This window comes from Coffea eugenioides, chromosome 1, assembly GCF_003713205.1.
Source record: "Coffea eugenioides isolate CCC68of chromosome 1, Ceug_1.0, whole genome shotgun sequence".
NCBI classification, from domain to species: domain Eukaryota; kingdom Viridiplantae; phylum Streptophyta; class Magnoliopsida; order Gentianales; family Rubiaceae; genus Coffea; species Coffea eugenioides.
Window position 1 is genome coordinate 52,782,836 of NC_040035.1, and position 17,628 is coordinate 52,800,463.

The following is a 17,628-nucleotide window of genomic DNA, read 5'->3' on the forward strand; positions in this document are numbered from 1 at the left end:
CCTTTTTGTGTTATTAAAAAAACGAAAAATTATCCAATCTCAGCAAAACCAAACTGACGCCTCCAAAATTTCTTTTATGCCTTGTTTTTTCACCCCATGGAAACAGTAGTACAGTATAAGAGGATGATCAATAAGATAGTGATTAGAAAGCCAATAAGATTTTAAGGGTGATTAGTTATGCTAATGAAAAAGTTGAAATATGAAATTAGAGGGAGTCGGGCAGCTGAGGAGGCATGTGCACCTTAAAGCCAGTCTTTGTCACGTGGGGTACATTTGACACCACACAGAAGCCCAGCATGTCTACCTTTGTATATTTATCATTTATGACGGGGATCTTTTTCTAATTCTTTTCGTTACTTGTTCAATTTATCTTTTCGTCTTCAATCATCGGGAATAACAATTTCCGTAGCTCATTATTTAAATAGGAAAATATTTATTTTCACTCTATTTTTTTTTTTGTTATTTGAACTCCATCATTTATTTTAACATATAGTCTAATAAATAAAAATTACATGATTAAAATGATAGTGAAAGTATGATTACTAAAAATGAGAGTGTAAATAATAATATTTTTCTTTAAATATTTGATTACATCATAAATATGTTCTTTTAATTACTTTTTATTTTTTAAATTATTCGTTTATCTGACATAAATCACTTCACTAAAAAGTTATAATATGTTATTCTAAAAACAAATTCAAATAATCTTTAATCCAAACACAGTCCTTAATTTCTTCAAATCAATGGACATTATGTTCAAATGGGATGGTACACAATTGAAATATCATCAAGGTATAATAAAGCAAATACATTGCTGTAATACTCTAATGACCAGATATGAGAATAATTTCCATGGCAAATTTCTATAAAATAATAATTATACCCTTCAATAATAAAAAGGTTGAATCCATTTTCAAAGGGTAAACCTGTCATTTCATAACTGGCTGAGGCATTAGAAAGCCCGCCGTGGAATGGAAAGTAATTCTCCTTAAATTGCTTTCGGGTCGCTCTTTCAGTAAACTTCTGTGTTTGTTCTAATTAAGTGTGTGTTCTTTCCGTTGCTGGAAAAAAGGAATGGAAAGTAATTGCCATAATTAATTAATGAGCAGTGAGAATGTAATTATACTAACTTATGCAATTACTTGGTAGTTGGTACTTGATGTGACATGATTTTCAAGATGATGAATATTTAATGCAAATAGCATGCTTTTAAAGTCCAACTAGTTACTCGCTTTTCTCTGCTCATCAACAAAATTTGGAATTTAATATCATCACATAGATTAAAACCTCGACATTTTCTTAGTTATTTACCATTATAGACAAACCTTAAAGGTTGACACGAATGTAGAACTTCTTGTGCTTTTAAAAAAGGGACCTTTTTAACTTATAAAAACTATATATGATTAAGGGATTGTAGGCCATTGTTCCTCACTCATTTGGAACGATTTGTTTGATGTCCGTTACATTCTAACACTGAAGTCCATAAGTTTATAAAGCTACACACATCCCCATTTTGTAATGCTAGACGGATGATTATAATCAAGAAAATATTTTTAAAGAAAAAATTCATGACTGATCGAAGTCATGCAATAAGAGTACAAAGAGAAAAAAGGAATCTGTTATTAAAAATTTAAAATTACCATCTACTCTAAAGAGCTAATTTTTTAACTCTCTGCAGAAAATTACCCCGTTTGGATTGCACTTTTCTGAAATTTTTTTGTAGAAAAATTACTGTAGCGATTTGATATATGTGAAGGAAAAAAAAAGGTGATAGAAAAATGTGTTCACGGAAAACGTAGCAATTTTTTCTGAGGGAATTCGCAATCAAAACGAGGCATTAACATTTTGCCCAAAAACAATAACACTAGTCCAATTTTATTTATGCATTGTAAGATTGTAGGCCATTGTTCATCACTTATTGGAACGACTTTTCTAATGTCCATTACATTCTAACACTACAGTCCATAAAGTTTATAAAAGCTATAGATATCAGACATTTTATAACGCTAAACGGATGACTATAATCAAGAAAAATAAAAAATTCATGACTGATTGAAGTCATGCGATAAGAGTACAAAGAGAAAAAGGAATCCACTATTAAAATTTTAAAATTACCATCCACTCTAAAAGCCTAAATTTTTAACTCTCTCCAGAAGAAATTTAACATTTTGTAGAAAAATATAACACTAGTCCAATTTTATTGTGTAGCTTTACTGTACCAAATAAAAGAACTCCTAAACTAAAAATGGGATTGAGGTCCATTTTTGGGAGGACGAGGGCGAGGGTGTGGTGCGTAACTCTCTAAAAATTTCATTGTAGAAAATTTTGGTTTGTCAAACGAAGAAGATGATTAATTAGCCATGGAAGAAAAGGGAAGAAAATTGTCACGTTCATGGTAGATTGAGTGATCTTCGTTCGCGGACGCATGGATGGCAAGTGTCGTAATAAATAAGAAACCCGTGACCTGCTGTTTACCCGCAAAGTCCTCTACCCTCCTCATTTTCCGTTTTTATTTTAAATTTGTTTCTTTCATTTTATAACGGTCAAAAATTTATATCCAAACTGGCCACTAACGCCGTCATTGTCATCCTTCAAATCTTCTTCGACCTCCGCGGCTCCGACTTGAAACCATAAAAAAATTACTCAACCAAAAAACCCAAATTAATAGAAAGTGGGTAAGAAATTTCGAACGCTCCGTAACGGCCATATTTTGAGCTTCGTTCCAAATTCGGTCTCTCTCTCTCTCTTCCTGTACCTCTCGCTGTCTCCCACACACACTCAGACACTCAGCTCTCAGCTCGCTCTCTCACCATATATTTTTTTATTTATTTAACCTTAAGAATCAGCAAATCCATAAAAACTTCACTCCCACTCTATCTATCTATCATCGCTCTCAGCATAATATTGACTGTCCTTCTACTTTCTCTCTCTAAAACTCGCACACAATTGCCATCGTGCTGCTCCCGTATACGAGATATAGAGATACGTAGATACATATACTAGATTATAGTGGTAACATTTATCCGGCAATTGAAGCTGTCAGCGGCCGGCATTTGGCTTCGTGGTAAGTTTTAGACGATGCAGCATTATCCTCGTACATACAAATATATATATATACACACACACACACACACACACACACATCCGCGAGAATCGCATAAATATTCTCGTGTATAATTAGCTTGATTCCTCTGTTTTTATCGCCTGTTTTATTTTTTTTGACTGTTTTTTGGCCATCCATTGGATATCTGATCTTTGAATTTGCGGTTGTCATTTCTTATGGTCATTTCTTCTTCTATTTTTTTTTCCTCTTTGAGCAATACTTCGTCGTTTTTTATTGTTGTATTTTTTGAGAAATGCGAGATTTTGTGCGCTGGATTTGAATTTGAGTTGACCGGGCTGGTTGATTTGAAGCTTACTGGTGGTTTTGATGAGTTGTTAATACAGAGATTGTCAATACACAAAAGGAAAGAAGATCTCGTTGGTGATTTGAAGAGCGAAGTTCAGTAACAATGGAATCACAACAACATAGAAGAGGAGGAGCCGGCGGAGGCAATGGCTTCGCATCGGTTTCACCATCCCAAACGCCGAAGTCGAGTGATAAGGCGGCGAGAGATCTACGATCGGGGGAGGGGAGTATGAGTGGGAAGCATGATAAGGATAAAGGCGTCAATGTACAGGTCATTGTCCGGTGCAGGTGAGTTTTGCTGAATTGATCACAGGCATTCTCTTGGGGGTGTTTAATCTAAGTCAATTGTTATACAAAGATTTGATTGTGAATTTTTTGCAGGCCGCTGAGTGATGAAGAGACGAGATTGCACACGCCGGTCGTGATATCTTGCAATGAGAACAGAAGAGAAGTGTGTGCTGTCCAGAACATAGCTAATAAGCAAATTGATAGAACGTTTGCTTTTGATAAGGTTTGGCTTTTCTCAGACCTGATGATTGATACTTATTCTGTTAGCACAGAAATGAAGAATTATCAGCAGCTGAAAACAAATGAAAAATGAAAAAAAAAGTAAAGAAAAGATAGAGACGTGATCAATTGTATCTTAGAATAGAGAATAGAGAGTGAGCTTACACCGAAATTAAATCAATATAGAGCTGGAAGAACTATTCATTTCCTTGGAATTTCCGGTATTATTGCATTTTTTATATGAGGCAAAAAATATGATTTGGTATAATGTTGTTCAGGTCTTTGGCCCGACATCCCAGCAAAAGGACTTGTATGATCAGGCTGTCTGGCCTATTGTCTTCGAAGTTTTAGAGGGCTATAACTGCACGATTTTTGCCTATGGGCAGACTGGAACAGGGAAAACTTATACGATGGAGGGAGGAGGAAGGAAAAAGGTATGTCTTTCTTTCTTTTTTGGCCTACGGAACTTGTATGTATGCTTTAGTATGTTAATGCAGCTTCCCTTTCTTATTCTTGTAATAAATGGTTGATTTTTCACCCCTTTAGAATGGGGAATTTCCTAGTGATGCAGGTGTAATTCCAAGAGCTGTCAAGCAAATATTTGACATTTTAGAAACTCAGCATGCTGAGTACAATATGAAGGTGACTTTTTTAGAGCTCTACAATGAAGAGATAACAGATCTCTTGGCTCCTGAGGAAGCCCCAAAATTCTTGGATGATAAATCAAAGAAACCAATAGCACTTATGGAGGACGGTAAAGGTGGAGTTTTCGTGAGAGGCTTGGAGGAGGAAATTGTTTGTACTGCAAATGAGATTTATAAGATATTAGAGAAAGGTTCTGCTAAAAGGCGTACAGCTGAAACCCTTCTCAACAAACAGAGCAGCCGTTCTCACTCGATATTTTCTATAACTATTCACATAAAGGAATGCACACCTGAAGGGGAGGAAATGATTAAATGCGGGAAACTGAATCTTGTTGACTTGGCTGGTTCTGAGAATATCTCCCGTTCTGGTGCTAGAGAGGTGAGAGACATGTCGCAAATTGTATCAATGCTTAATTTTTCTGCATACGTCTGTGTTCATACATTTACATGTGAAGGATAATATGTTTGGCTGGAACTTGATCTAAATGTCACCAGATAGTGCTTTCACAATTTTCGTATGGGGAGAAAACTTGAAGGCGACATTACATGTTCTGAATTGGCTTGATAACCCTTAATTCTGCAGGGAAGAGCAAGGGAAGCGGGTGAAATCAACAAAAGTTTGCTTACTCTTGGTCGGGTGATAAATGCTTTGGTGGAACACTCTGGTCATATACCATACAGGTACTGTTCCCATTTTGTTAACCAGTCAAAGAGATTTGCATGGGTATGGGGAGTTAATGGTCAACCAACTATATCACTATGGGTGTCAGGGATAGCAAACTAACAAGATTACTGAGAGATTCTTTGGGAGGAAAAACAAAGACATGTGTGATTGCCACTGTATCACCCTCCATTCACTGCCTGGAAGAGACGCTCAACACTTTAGATTACGCTCATAGAGCCAAAAACATAAAGAACAAACCAGAGGTCAGTCTTCTGTTAACCATTCTTTCGTCATTACATGTAGTGATTTCCTTCTATGTTTCTCCTATTGTGTTCCTTCATAGGATTTGCGACTGTCTTCATTTATATCCTGCTAAAAAATGTTGGTTTGCTTGCGGTTTCAGATTAATCAGAAGATGATGAAATCTGCAATGATTAAAGATCTATACTCTGAAATTGACAGACTGAAGCAAGGTTTGTTGATTGCTCTATGTCTGTTCATGCAAGTGCGTTGTGTACACTTCCATAAATACAGATATCTTTTGGTTTACAGACTGGTTAAGCACATTAGATAATTTTGCACATGATGTGACAATATTACATTGAATCTATTTAACAATCTTATGTTCATCAGAGGTGTATGCTGCTAGAGAAAAGAACGGGATTTATATACCAAAAGATCGTTATCTGCAGGATGAAGCCGAGAAAAAGGTCCCAACCTGGTCATTTGGTCTGATGATGACATGTATTACCTGAAAATTTCCCCTGAAAATTAGTAATTTTGTATCTAATTTCAGGCAATGGCTGAGAAGATAGAACGCATGGAGCTTGATGTGGAATCCAGGGACAAGGTATGCTTGAGAAATGAATCTTTAAGCTTGTCTTTTCTTGTTGCCACTTGCAACACTTGACTGATTACACTTTATGCTTTTTGAGCAGCAATTTGTGGAGCTTCAGGAACTTTACAAATCTCAACAGCTATTGACAGCAGAGTTAAGCGACAAACTTGACAAAACTGAGGTAAAATTAATTTATTTTGTTGCACTCATAATAGTTCGTCGTGCTTTCCCCTCTCTTTTGCTCATGATGTCACAACTATATTTTTGTTGTGCTCCAGAAAATGCTGCAGGAAACTGAGCATGCTTTGGCTGATCTGGAGGAACAGTTTAGACAAGCTAATGCCACAATAAAAGAAAAGGAGTATCTGATAGCCAATCTTCTGAAGTCTGGTGAGGCCAATGTTCCACCACAGTTTAAAGTTGTTCACATATAGTCCTAAATGCTAATGTTGCTGCATAAATAATGCATCTATAATTATTTTCCTGTTACTTAGGCTACCAAGTCATTCTAATAACTTTTTTCAATTTATGATTTTTTGTTGCATCTAATCTGCTAGCCTGCAATGCTTTCCTGTCTCCTAAGCAATTTTCCTTCTTATTTGACTCTAATATTCAGTAATATCTAGGTCAGATCTGTGATGTTATATACATGGGCCATTTCATAATTTTTGCTTGTGTAACTTGCCTTGGTAAATGGGAAACAGAAAGGAGTGATAAAGGCCCACAACGAGCTGAATATTTTTTTTGATAGACATAATTAAGTTTTTCCAGTTTGACTGGTGATATGAGGTCCCTTTACTTTCAATATTTTAGTCTGTTTACTTGTGCAACTTGACTTTGGTTAAATGGGAAATGCAAAAGAGAGACAGAGGCCCACAATGAGCTGAATTTTTTTTGCTAGACACAATTAAGTTTTTGAATTTCTCTGCTTGCTTTTTCTCACCTTATGTCCTAATAACAACTATCCATCATGTAAAAAAAATCTTTCTATAATCCATCAAGACATTATTAGAACACTTTTCTGACATCATGTGGTCTTCTTCTACCAGAGAAAGCACTTATGGAGCGGGCGTTTGATCTTCGAACAGAACTGGAGAATGCTGCATCAGATGTCTCCAATTTGTTTGCTAAGATTGGTTTGTATGCTAAGCTTAGTGATCTAAACAGAATAGGGATGTATTATGCCTAAAACCATGCAGTTTAATGTTGTTATTCATGCATAATTGCTTATCCAGAGCACAAGGACAAAATAGAAGATGGAAACAGAATTCTTGTCCAGAAGTTCCAATCACAGCTAACGCAACAGCTTGACATCTTGCATAAAACTGTGGCAGCTTCAGCCACACAACAAGAGCAACAATTAAAGGATATGGAAGAAGATATGCAGTCCTTTGTATCCACAAAGACAGAGGTATTGTATACATGAAATAGCATAAGCTTGTATCTGCACAGATTGTTTGTCAATACATTCACGTCTCTCTTGTGTGCTAGGCTACTGAAGAGCTTCGAAGCCGCCTCGAGAAGTTGAAAACCATGTATGGTTCTGGTATAGAATCTCTTGACAGTTTAGCTGGGGAACTTGATGGGAATTCACAGTCAACTTTTGGACATCTAAATTCTCAGGTCTCTGAGCATTCATCCTCTCTGACAAAGGTGAGTATCTCTTGACATTGAATGGCTACAATCATGATGTGCCTCAGTATCTTTTGCTTGATCACTGTTCAAAAAATGCAGCTTTTCAATAGCATTGCTTCAGAGGCTGATAAACTGCTGAATGATCTTCAAAATAGTCTTCACGGTCAGGAGAGCAAACTAATTGCATTTGCACAGCAGCAACGTGAGGTTGGCATTTGCTTAAGAAACTAAAGAAACATGCTTGGCTTGATAACTTTCCATTCTCTGATCTAATTTGAGAGAACCAGCTAATGTTACTCACATTGACATCTTCTGCAGGCTCATCAAAGAGCTGTCACGACAACAAGGTCAATTGCTCAAATAACTGTCAACTTTTTCAAAACTTTGGATGCGCATGTTTCACAATTAGGCCAAATTGTAGAAGAATCACAGACAGTCAATGATAAACAATTATCTGATCTAGAAAGGAAGTTTGAGGTGATTTGACCTTTTTCCCACTTGAACCTAGTTTCTGCTCTAAGTTGTGGCCTTGCTTTAAGTTTGATTCTGTTTTGGTTTCTTCCTTCAATGTAGGAGTGTGCTGCCAATGAAGAAAGGCAGCTCTTAGAAAAAGTGGCAGAGCTGCTTGCTAGTTCAAATGTCAGGAAGAAACAACTGGTATGAGCTCATAGACTAACACATCAGAAGGCAATCTGTTCTTGTTCTGCTTCACTAAATTATGATTATGCAGATACATAAACAATCTTTACCTGCCTATGGAAGTAGAAGAATAAAAGTTTTTTCTTTTGGACTTTTTTCTGAAACTTTGAATCCTCTATTGACTTTCACAAACTGTTACAACTGAATCATCAATACGGGAAAAGTAGTCAAATTAGATGAACCAATACTAGTGATGTTGAACAACATCAAAATTCTAGTGCAGTTTGGTAGGTTTAAGAACAAGTGATGTCATTGCTCTTCTGGTAGCACATTCATTTTCATTTGTTACTTCTATTCTCTGGCCAAATATTTGGACTTTTCCCTATATGCTTATGGCTCTTGCCAAATTTTTGAGTTGCTCATCCAAAAGAGTATGATAATTCCATTCTCCATCAAACCTCTAGCTAGGGCATGTCGAATTGACCACTTCTATTCTCTGGATCACAGGTGGTGATGTAAAGTGTAAATTGCGGGTGGTGGCTCTGAAATAGTGTTTTTCATTTCGTTGATTCTGTGGTACAACTTTCAAATCCTTATAGAGTTTCATTTCCTATGTACTAGGTGCAAACATCAGTTAATGGCCTCCGCCAGAGTGCAGCCACTAGAACTAATCGATTACAACAGGAGATGTCGACAATGCAAGTTGCAACTGCATCTGTTGAAGCAGAATGGACAAATTACATGGAGCAGGCTGAATCCCAGTATATTGAGGATAATGGTGCTGTGGAAAGTGGGAAAAAGGAAATGGAAGTGGTTCTTCAGAACTGGTATCGGTTGCTGCCTATGTTTCTTTTATGCATTATCAACTTGCTATGGCTGTTGAAGTCTGAATTCTCCCCTAAGTGTCTCTCGTGAAATTAATTTACTTTTGCAGCTTGCAAAAGGCAAAATTGGGTGCACAACAGTGGAGTGATGCCCAAGAATCCTTGTTCAATTTAGAGAAGAGGAACGTGGATTCTGCCGATAGCATAGTGAGGTTAATACCCAACAAGGTGCTTCTCTAGTTTTTGAAAATGATTATGAATACTCACTTCAAGTAACCTTTTGTATTTCCCATAGGCGAGGAATGGATGCCAATCAATCCTTACGTGCACGCTTTTCTTCAGCCGTGTCATCCGCCCTTGAAGATGCTGATGTCGCAAGCAGGAATCTCCTTTCTTCTATTGACCGTAAGTCATCCCATGAATTACATATGACAATCGAAACTATTTAAGCATTGGTATATAATCTTGTTTTCCAAAAGGGCTCATAATTTTACTGAACAAATCCTTGCAGATTCACTGCAACTTGACAACGACGCATGTGGTAATCTTGATTCACTGATTGTTCCTTGCTGCGGTGAGCTGAGGGAACTGAAGTGTGGACATCACCACAAAATTGCGGAAATCACAGAAAATGCAGGAAAATGTCTTCTAGAAGAATACTTGGTAAGAAAATTGAAATTTGTCAGATATAAGCTATAGAAATATTGCAGAAACAGTCTTATGAAAATATACCTCATCTTCACAGCACTCAAGTGTTTCACAATGGTTGGTTTATTTTTAATTATCATAGGTCGATCAACCATCCAGCGCTGCTACGCCAAGAAGGAGGGCGTACAATCTTCCAAGTATTGCTTCCATTGAGGAACTCAAAACCCCTGCTTTTGAAGAATTATTGAATTCCTTTTGGGATGCAAAAACATCAAAGCAAGCAAATGGAGATGTAAAGCAGCATATAGTTGAAGTTGCTTCTCCCTTGAAAGATTCTAGAGTTCCCCTCACTGCTATTAATTAATAGAAGAGGGACTTAGATTCTTATATAGGTAGCGTAGTAGACAATATAGCAGCAGTAAGAAACTGTACAGGACATAGCTTCAGTATGTAGAGTTAGTTACCAACTTATTTGTTGATTGTTTTATCAATTCGTTTCTATGGCGGCGGTTTATAGTCCGCTAGCAGCAGATTACCTCATATCTTTGTTGGTATTCTTCAATTTATATTTTACTTTAGGGTCAGGGATTGGCGATGGAGTTTCAGTCCTTGAAATTCCTTGAGGGAGGATAATAGAGATGAGTGATTTTGCATGTTTTGGATAATTGAATGAGGCTCTTCTAGCCCCTCCTCTCTGTAAGATGCATTATACTATCACAGTGAGCTCTCTTGATGATTGATCATAAATTATCGTCATAGCATATGCTTCATGCTATATTAAATAATATATTATCGTCATATCATTTTCAATTGAACATTTTCATATAGTATCTGTATCAACGTTGAACATTTTCAATTTACTTTTTTTCGTTATGATTATTATTTTTGAGTTTACAGGTACACTTTTCCTTGAAAGAAATGTCCTTAATTTTCTTGAGGAATAATATTTTGAGTTGGAAGGAAATTGTCTGAAAAAGGGTTGTACAAAATTCCGGTGCAATGCTTAGGAAACTCTTCTTCTTCTTTTTTTTTTTTTTACTCAAACAATCTTAAACTAATGAAAGTAAAGAATAGAAAAAGGAAATTTCTTATTTATCATGAATGGAAGGAAATTTCGTACCCTACAAATTAGAAAAGAAATTTTGTTCATAAGCAAAAGGTGTACTTTATTCAAGCTAAAAATTGTTCTGTGGATAATGCCTATTTATGGTGAAGGAAATTTACACCACTTTTGGTACTATTTACTACTGCCTTGCAATTTGTCTTTCCCTTTTTACTCATCACTTGTGTTTCTTTTTGTTTTTCCCTTTTTGTGTTTCTTTTTTTTTTTAATTGATAATGAGGTGAAAAAAAAAATTCTACCTTTTTAATGAAAAGATTAACACCACTTTTGCTACTGCCTTGCAATTTGTCTTTCCCATTTTCCCTCATCAACTGTATTTTGTTTCCGTTTCTTTTTTTTTTTATTTTTAAATTGATGATAAGGAGGGGAAATAAAGGTAAAACGAAGTTATTTTCTACCGTAACCTCATGAATTTTTTTTTTTTTTTTTTTGTACAGCCTTGAATTTGTTTCCGTTTTTCCTCTTCACTTTGTTTTACTTCTTTTTCGCATTTTTGTTGTATCTCGCACCGCCATTTAACTGTGGTTGCTTATGGTCTTTCGTATTTTTTTTATCTTTGGAAGTTTTAATTACAGTTCCCATCTAAATTTTTTGAAAGAAAATAAGGGTGCTGTCGTGCTGATCATGAAAGGGCTGCTGCGCTGCTTTGTTTGACTGCTGGGCAAAAATCTCTCGAAAACCCCATGCAGCCAACTCTAAAGAGTTGCCAGGCATGCAACAACAGTTGTTTGGAGTTAGACAAACTTTTTAAGGAGATGACGACATTATCAAAGTACTAAACTTTTTAACTTTGTAAATCTCAAAACTGAAAAACCAAACGAAGGGGAAAAAGAAAAAAAATTCGGTGTGCTGTGCTCCCTCGAGGCCTTGCTAGACTAAACATCAGATTCTACAGGTGATAATGGAGAAATGCACTCTACATCTGTAAGCAAAAAAAAAAAATCATGTGATTAAGATCACAAGGCATAACAAAATAAGGTACCCATAACAATACGGGCACTTGGAAGATACAGGATCTCTCAGCTAATTCTATCTATGTACAAGAAGCCATAATCCACAGACGCAGAGCTTCATCTGATAGTGATCGGAGAAATGAAAGGCTAACTAAGTCTGACCTGATAGTATGGAAAAGAAAAGGGAAGAAAAAGGAAAGAACTAGGACAGAGCACAAGGCGAATTACCTATGGTAATTGTTCTTCGGCTTCATCAAGATTACTATTCTACGTTTTGTAACCTAAAATGAATTTACATTTGAATTATCTCACTTCAGCATACGGCTTGAAGGGCTTCAACTCAATCCCGTGACAACACCTGTGTAGGCGAGCTTTAGCCTGCATGTTTATAGTAATTCACATTATCAAAGGATCCAAGTGAATGGTTAAAGAACTAGCACCTACTTCTAAGAATCAGGATGTGAATTTAAAAGTAAAGTAGAAAGATGTGATTTCTAATGGAAATTAGTAATTTAAGAGAGAACAATCTTTATAAACAACTTATGGCATAATAAACCAAGAAATTGCCTCTTTTGAGCAGTTACTCATCAAAGCACCTTATCCTATCAGCCCAAACCTTTACTGGTTATCACAATTTTAAAATGAATTGCACGAATGAACTTTCCAAGTTACCTTATTGTAACTCAGAATAAGACTGAGCTCAACAGTCAAGCTGGTGGCTCTCGGCCGAATATTTCTTCGTCAAAATCTTCATTAGTAGAATTCTCCTGACATAGCAAATTGTTCTCTTGCAGAGGATTCAGGCCAAGAGAGTCCCAAACCAGTGGAGTAGAACCGCTGTGGTCAGCACCTTGTTCAGTTCCGTGACAAGTCTCAACATTCTCCTCCACATTATCCCTGGCATCATAGTATGTAATCTCTGGCTTTTTATCATCATCCGTGCACGACGGTTCAATATTTAGATCAGAGCTTAAATCAAAACCACTTTGTTCTCCCGGCCCATGAAAAGCAACAGTCACAGACCCTTGCTCTGATGGCTCATTTGCTTCTTTTCTTTGCCTCTTCCATTTCTTAGTCGATGATGTCCCGTCATCCTCAAAATCCTCTTCTTCTCTTTCTCTGTGCAAATACACCCACAGTTTCCTCTCTCCATCAAACTGCACACAAGGATCACGCTCGTAATGTAGCCGGTCCAGTGCTCCACTAACCACTTGATTAACTTGAGCATCAGAAACATCTTCCACAATATACTGTGAATCTCTGATCAGCGTGCAAACATCTGCCCTTGTCCCAATGCTTCCTGGCAATCTAGCAGCTGCATCTCTTACAAGACAGAGAATAGTAACATGGGGAGGACGATCACGTTTTAGCATAAAATGATCCCTGGCCTTCGATGTTGGCTTGCCACCACATCTTCTCAAGGGGGCAACGATTGATTTTTTACCATCAATAGCTGTATAAGCAAAGGCTCTGTCTGGAATTGAATACCTAAGTACCTCCTCTTTACGGAAATAAGATCTTACTTCTTCACAACTTGGGCTGATAGTGGTGAGACTCTTCTGAGCTCTCAGGTCCTTGAACCGTTCTTTCTCATCTAAATTGAACTGCATCAGTGTCAATGGTGGGGCCGGTAAACTTCCTATTTGTTGGAGTGTCTCCTGACCATTTTTCAGCCAATTAGCAAAAGAATCGACTAACTTGACAAGCATCTTGTGAGGAAGACCCCAGGCATCTGGAGATGTCACCTCCTCGACAGCCTCATTATCAGATGGACTGTGATTCACAGGACCAATCCAGGACCAACTTTTGTTTGTCTTTTCATAGACAACAAGTGATTTCCAACCTTTAGCTCCCAAAGGTGCTGTTTTGGATGAAAATATTTTCAGAACACCTCGGACCAAATCCTGAAGTGGTTCTTGAGTTTCAAGAATACAGGGATCTCCAGGATTGGATCTAACACGGTTAACAATTTCCTGAACAGTGAGAGAAGGAACGTTCAGTTGTGAAGAAGCTGCAAGCTTACTGACATCCAAGTCTGCCTGTGGATGATTTCCGTTGGAGCTATCCTGCCTTGTATCTTGGTCCTCGTTGACAATTGCTGCACCCTCAGTCTGATCAAGATGCTTTCCAACCTCTAAAGAGTCCTCTGGAATCTGAGTAATCATTGCCATGCGAACTGCTGAAAGAAGATGAATGACTGAGAATGAGAAGCCGGTATGAACCGTGGGTGTAATTGGAGTGAAATGCTTTTTCTGCGGTTTAATATCTGGCTCGACATCTTCTACTTCCATCTCTGTATTAGGTACTTCATTGATTCCCTTTTCCAACATAACAGTGTCATCCCCCAATTTCTTTTTCCCCCGCTTCTTTGAGGAATCAGCATCATCCATTTGCAATTGACTATCATAGGGGAAATAACTTGTATTTTCTCTCTCATCCAGGTAAGTCACATCATCCTTCACTTTCCGTTTCTTAGCATTAGAGTTGCATCCTATCAATTGAATATCAGATTTTTCATGATGATTACCAGCATATGTTTCGTTCACTTGAGCTTTTTTCCCCAACCTGGCAGAGACCTTGGCATGCCCTGCCAATGACTTAATCAGAAGGGAATCATCATCCTCCTCAAGATCATTATCTTGCAGAAAATTTGACTGGGGAACGCCATAGTCCCTGTACAATTCTCCTTTCCTCCTCCTCTCCAAATGTGGTGACTTAAAGATGGGAATGTGCAATCTTTCGCTCTGATCTTCTTGGATATGGTCATTCCTTCCCAACTTGTACATTTGCTGCCAATCATCCTCACCAGTTAGTCGACCAGATCCAGAGAAATAATTCCTGCCCAAATCTCTAGTATAAGCATTAACTTGACCAATATCATGCATCTTGCCTTTCTGCTCAGCTCTCCAGTTGTGGTTCCCATTTTTAATCATCCGTAGATGTTCACCAGAATCAGACATCTGTCTTGTGGAGTGGGACGATCCATCAAGAGTCCAGATCCCATCTTTTGCATCCTTCTTAAAAAGTTTTGACTTCTTCGAATTTCGGCCCACTTTTAGATCAGAAATGCCACTAGGGTAAGCCCACTTGCTCCTCATCAGGGGATTATCATCCTCATCTTCATCAATCTGCTCAGATGAATCAGATTCAGTTTCATCCTTTTTAGCAAAATCCCTGACACCTTTAAACTTTGCCATACCTCGCCCACCATTTTGCATAGAACTTGATCTGACTCTTTCCTGCAATGGTTTTGGCTGATACTCGGAATCAATAAATCGATTATCAACTCCAAGCTCAGGAGAGTCCCTACCCATTTTCCACTTCTTGCTTTTTCCATTCCAATCTCCATACTTGTATGATTGCTCAGCAGAGAAAGGTCCTCCCTGTCCTGTACCAAGCCAAAAGGGTTCCTTCCCATCTAACATTTCTGTGTGACTTCCTTTCAGTAACAAATTTGGTATTCGACCCTTTCCATATATCATCTGATCTTCAGAACCATGATGCAGAAAATTTCCAACATTCTTGACCTTTTTCCCAAGATCATAGGGAATCCTAGCATTAAGTGGCTTTGAAGTTAAAACCTTGATGTCTGATAATTGATTGACAGTGTTGTTCCTGCCATACAAATGCAAATCATTCTTAGGTAATCCCATAAAATTGTCAGTATACTCTTCAACTCTCAAAGGTTCATCATGTCTTTTCCCCATTTTGAAAGTCCCTCCTTTGCTTGATACCCCAGCCCGAGAGAAATTCTGATCTCTGTGCACAGACACTTCATACATTGATTCATTTTCATAATCATCAGCTTCCATTTGATCCCTACTGTGGAATGCTGCCCCAGGATCAAACCCTGCCACTCGATAATGGTGAGAAAGAGGCAGAGCTGGACCATAAGGCCCAGATTTTAGATCCATCCCGTGGTGGGCCAAAGAAAAGCCACCTGGTAGTTCTTTTGCCATTGCAGATTTAGATCCCCCTAACTTGAGATTTCCTTTTTTATTCTGCTTCCCGGCCTTTGGTGGTTCTAAAGCCAGTTGCCTGCCATGAGATGGGAAATCCGAAGCCAAAGCAATGCCATATCCAGACTGTCGGGCAAGTTTCTGCCCAAGCTTTCGATCCTTGGCCAGTTTGCCCCATGTACCATCTCCTGACTCCTCCATCTCAGACGAGTCACTTTTTAATTCCTCCATCTTGTCATACATCAAGCTATTTTGGCTCTTCATTATGTTCAGAACTTGAAGCTTTTCCTCAATGCTATACCCTTTGCAATTCAACCAAGCGTCTTTCATTTGACAAAGATTGCTCACCATTGTATTCTGATGCTTCCGCAAGAGATGGTAATGCTGCCTTCTCTGAAAGAAATTCAAACCCTGCCGATACAAAGCCACCCTCGGCTCACACAACCCTCCCTTCAACATGTCAAACAACTTATCAATAGGACTTCCAAAATGCAAATTACACCCAGTAAGGAGCTCCATTAAAGTCCGCATAAAAGTCTCTTGGTCCATGTCAGGTAAATACTGAGTAAGACTGTATCTTTCTTCCTCACTCAAGACCTCATTCCACACATCCATATTCAACACATCATGCAGCCCGGAAAGATCATACAACTCAACTGGAATGCTGCAGGTTTGATCACCAACCTGGCAAAACTCCTCCCCAGCTTCACCAAATTCAAGTAAATCAATGTCATCCGAGCCAGCCCCAGAATCACAGTCATCAAAATCATCATCTTCATCATCATCATCAGAATCAACAGCACTCAAGTTTCGCCTCTGAAACTCCTCGTCCTCACTTGACAACATAGTGTTAGTATCTCTACTATGTGGCGAAAACTCTGAATCAAATCTCGAAACCTTGAAGTTATTCTTCTCAATCGCCATTCAATACCACCAGCATACACATAAGCCCCTACCAAATTTAAAAAAATACAAAACTCAAAAAATTAGAACTTTCTCAACTAAACCATCACCCAGCTACAAAAAATGCATAGAAACATTAATTTCCCCCAAAAAAAAATTTTAAAACCGAAAAAATAAAAGCAACCCACATTCTAATTCACAAAACCCGTGTCAAGAAACCCAAAAACAATCCAAATACAAAAACATATTCCAAACCAATAAAAGAAAATTCCAATCTTTCTTCAACCAACGAGCAGGAATGAACATAAAAACAACGATAGATAAATGAAGAAGAAGGTGAGATTGGATCAAACTCATACCTGAGAGATGTCGTTGATGGACTCGAGGCCAGACCAACAGGAAAAAAAAAATGAGAATTATGATAAGAAGAAAGCAGGAGAAGCGAGGCGAGAGAGATATTTTTTTGGAGAGAACAAAATATAATAAGAGTGGGAACCCTAGAGAAGAAGAAAGAGAAAGGGACGGAGAGGGTGGGGAAGGGAAGGGGAGTGGGTATGTTATGGTGTGAGCGGGTGTAGAGTGCGACGACAGGGAAGAGCAAGAAGAAGACGAGTGTGTGGACTGGGCCGAGCCGTCCGATTGGGGAGCAAAGTGAAAAGACTGAAAAGGGCATGAAAGAGAGTGGGGAAGGAGGGAAGGGGAAGTGGGAGACGTGTTTCTTTTACACTTTGCAGAAGGTCTTGGGGGTAAAGAGAAAGAGAAGGAAAAAAGAGGTGTTTTCGTGAGGAGGTAGTGTGTGTAGTGTGTGTAGAGAAGGTGGGAGAGAACTGAGAAGAGAAGGGAGTGGGAAAGAGAGAGCGCGGTTTAGTTTCTGCAGGGAAG

At 38.1% G+C, this 17,628-nt stretch overlaps 2 protein-coding genes across 3 annotated transcripts; one reads left to right on the forward strand and one right to left on the reverse strand.

The window, feature by feature from the left end:
* Positions 1 to 2,866: 2,866 nt before the first annotated feature.
* Positions 2,867 to 10,555, forward strand: LOC113765059 (kinesin-like protein KIN-5D). The gene is made up of 23 exons (XM_027309113.1): positions 2,867 to 3,064; positions 3,448 to 3,697; positions 3,791 to 3,920; positions 4,195 to 4,350; positions 4,463 to 4,939; positions 5,144 to 5,241; positions 5,331 to 5,487; positions 5,628 to 5,697; positions 5,858 to 5,934; positions 6,021 to 6,074; positions 6,163 to 6,243; positions 6,341 to 6,452; positions 7,112 to 7,198; positions 7,298 to 7,473; positions 7,554 to 7,715; positions 7,797 to 7,904; positions 8,016 to 8,174; positions 8,271 to 8,354; positions 8,958 to 9,163; positions 9,271 to 9,372; positions 9,456 to 9,565; positions 9,672 to 9,823; positions 9,951 to 10,555. The coding sequence occupies exons 2-23, from the start codon at positions 3,513 to 3,515 to the stop codon at positions 10,170 to 10,172; spliced, it is 3,165 nt and encodes a 1,054-aa protein (XP_027164914.1). The 5' UTR covers positions 2,867 to 3,064; positions 3,448 to 3,512; the 3' UTR covers positions 10,173 to 10,555.
* Positions 10,556 to 11,765: 1,210 nt separating this feature from the next.
* Positions 11,766 to 17,482, reverse strand: LOC113777163. 2 transcript variants are annotated; one of them, XR_003469140.1, is made up of 3 exons: positions 12,557 to 16,863; positions 12,113 to 12,262; positions 11,766 to 11,853 (listed from the first exon to the last, which is right to left on the reverse strand). XR_003469140.1 is itself a non-coding variant. In XM_027322205.1 (3 exons), the coding sequence occupies exon 2, from the start codon at positions 16,765 to 16,767 to the stop codon at positions 12,592 to 12,594; it is 4,176 nt and encodes a 1,391-aa protein (XP_027178006.1). In that variant the 5' UTR covers positions 16,768 to 16,795; positions 17,106 to 17,482; the 3' UTR covers positions 11,855 to 12,262; positions 12,557 to 12,591. The 2 variants fall into 2 exon arrangements, 1 of the variants encoding a protein (XP_027178006.1); XM_027322205.1 differs by lacking the exon at positions 11,766 to 11,853 and adding an exon at positions 17,106 to 17,482 and having other exon boundaries at positions 11,855 to 12,262; positions 12,557 to 16,795.
* Between the last annotated feature and the right edge of the window lie 146 nt (positions 17,483 to 17,628).

Coding starts and splice junctions, on each gene's coding strand:
- LOC113765059 (XM_027309113.1), top strand. CDS start 3,513: ATGGAATCACAACAACATAGAAGAGGAGGAGCCGGCGGAGGCAATGGC. Junction 4,940..5,143: donor CCCGTTCTGGTGCTAGAGAG/GTGAGAGACATG, acceptor TTAATTCTGCAG/GGAAGAGCAAGGGAAGCGGG. Junction 9,824..9,950: donor GTCTTCTAGAAGAATACTTG/GTAAGAAAATTG, acceptor TAATTATCATAG/GTCGATCAACCATCCAGCGC.
- LOC113777163 (XM_027322205.1), bottom strand. CDS start 16,767: ATGGCGATTGAGAAGAATAACTTCAAGGTTTCGAGATTTGATTCAGAG.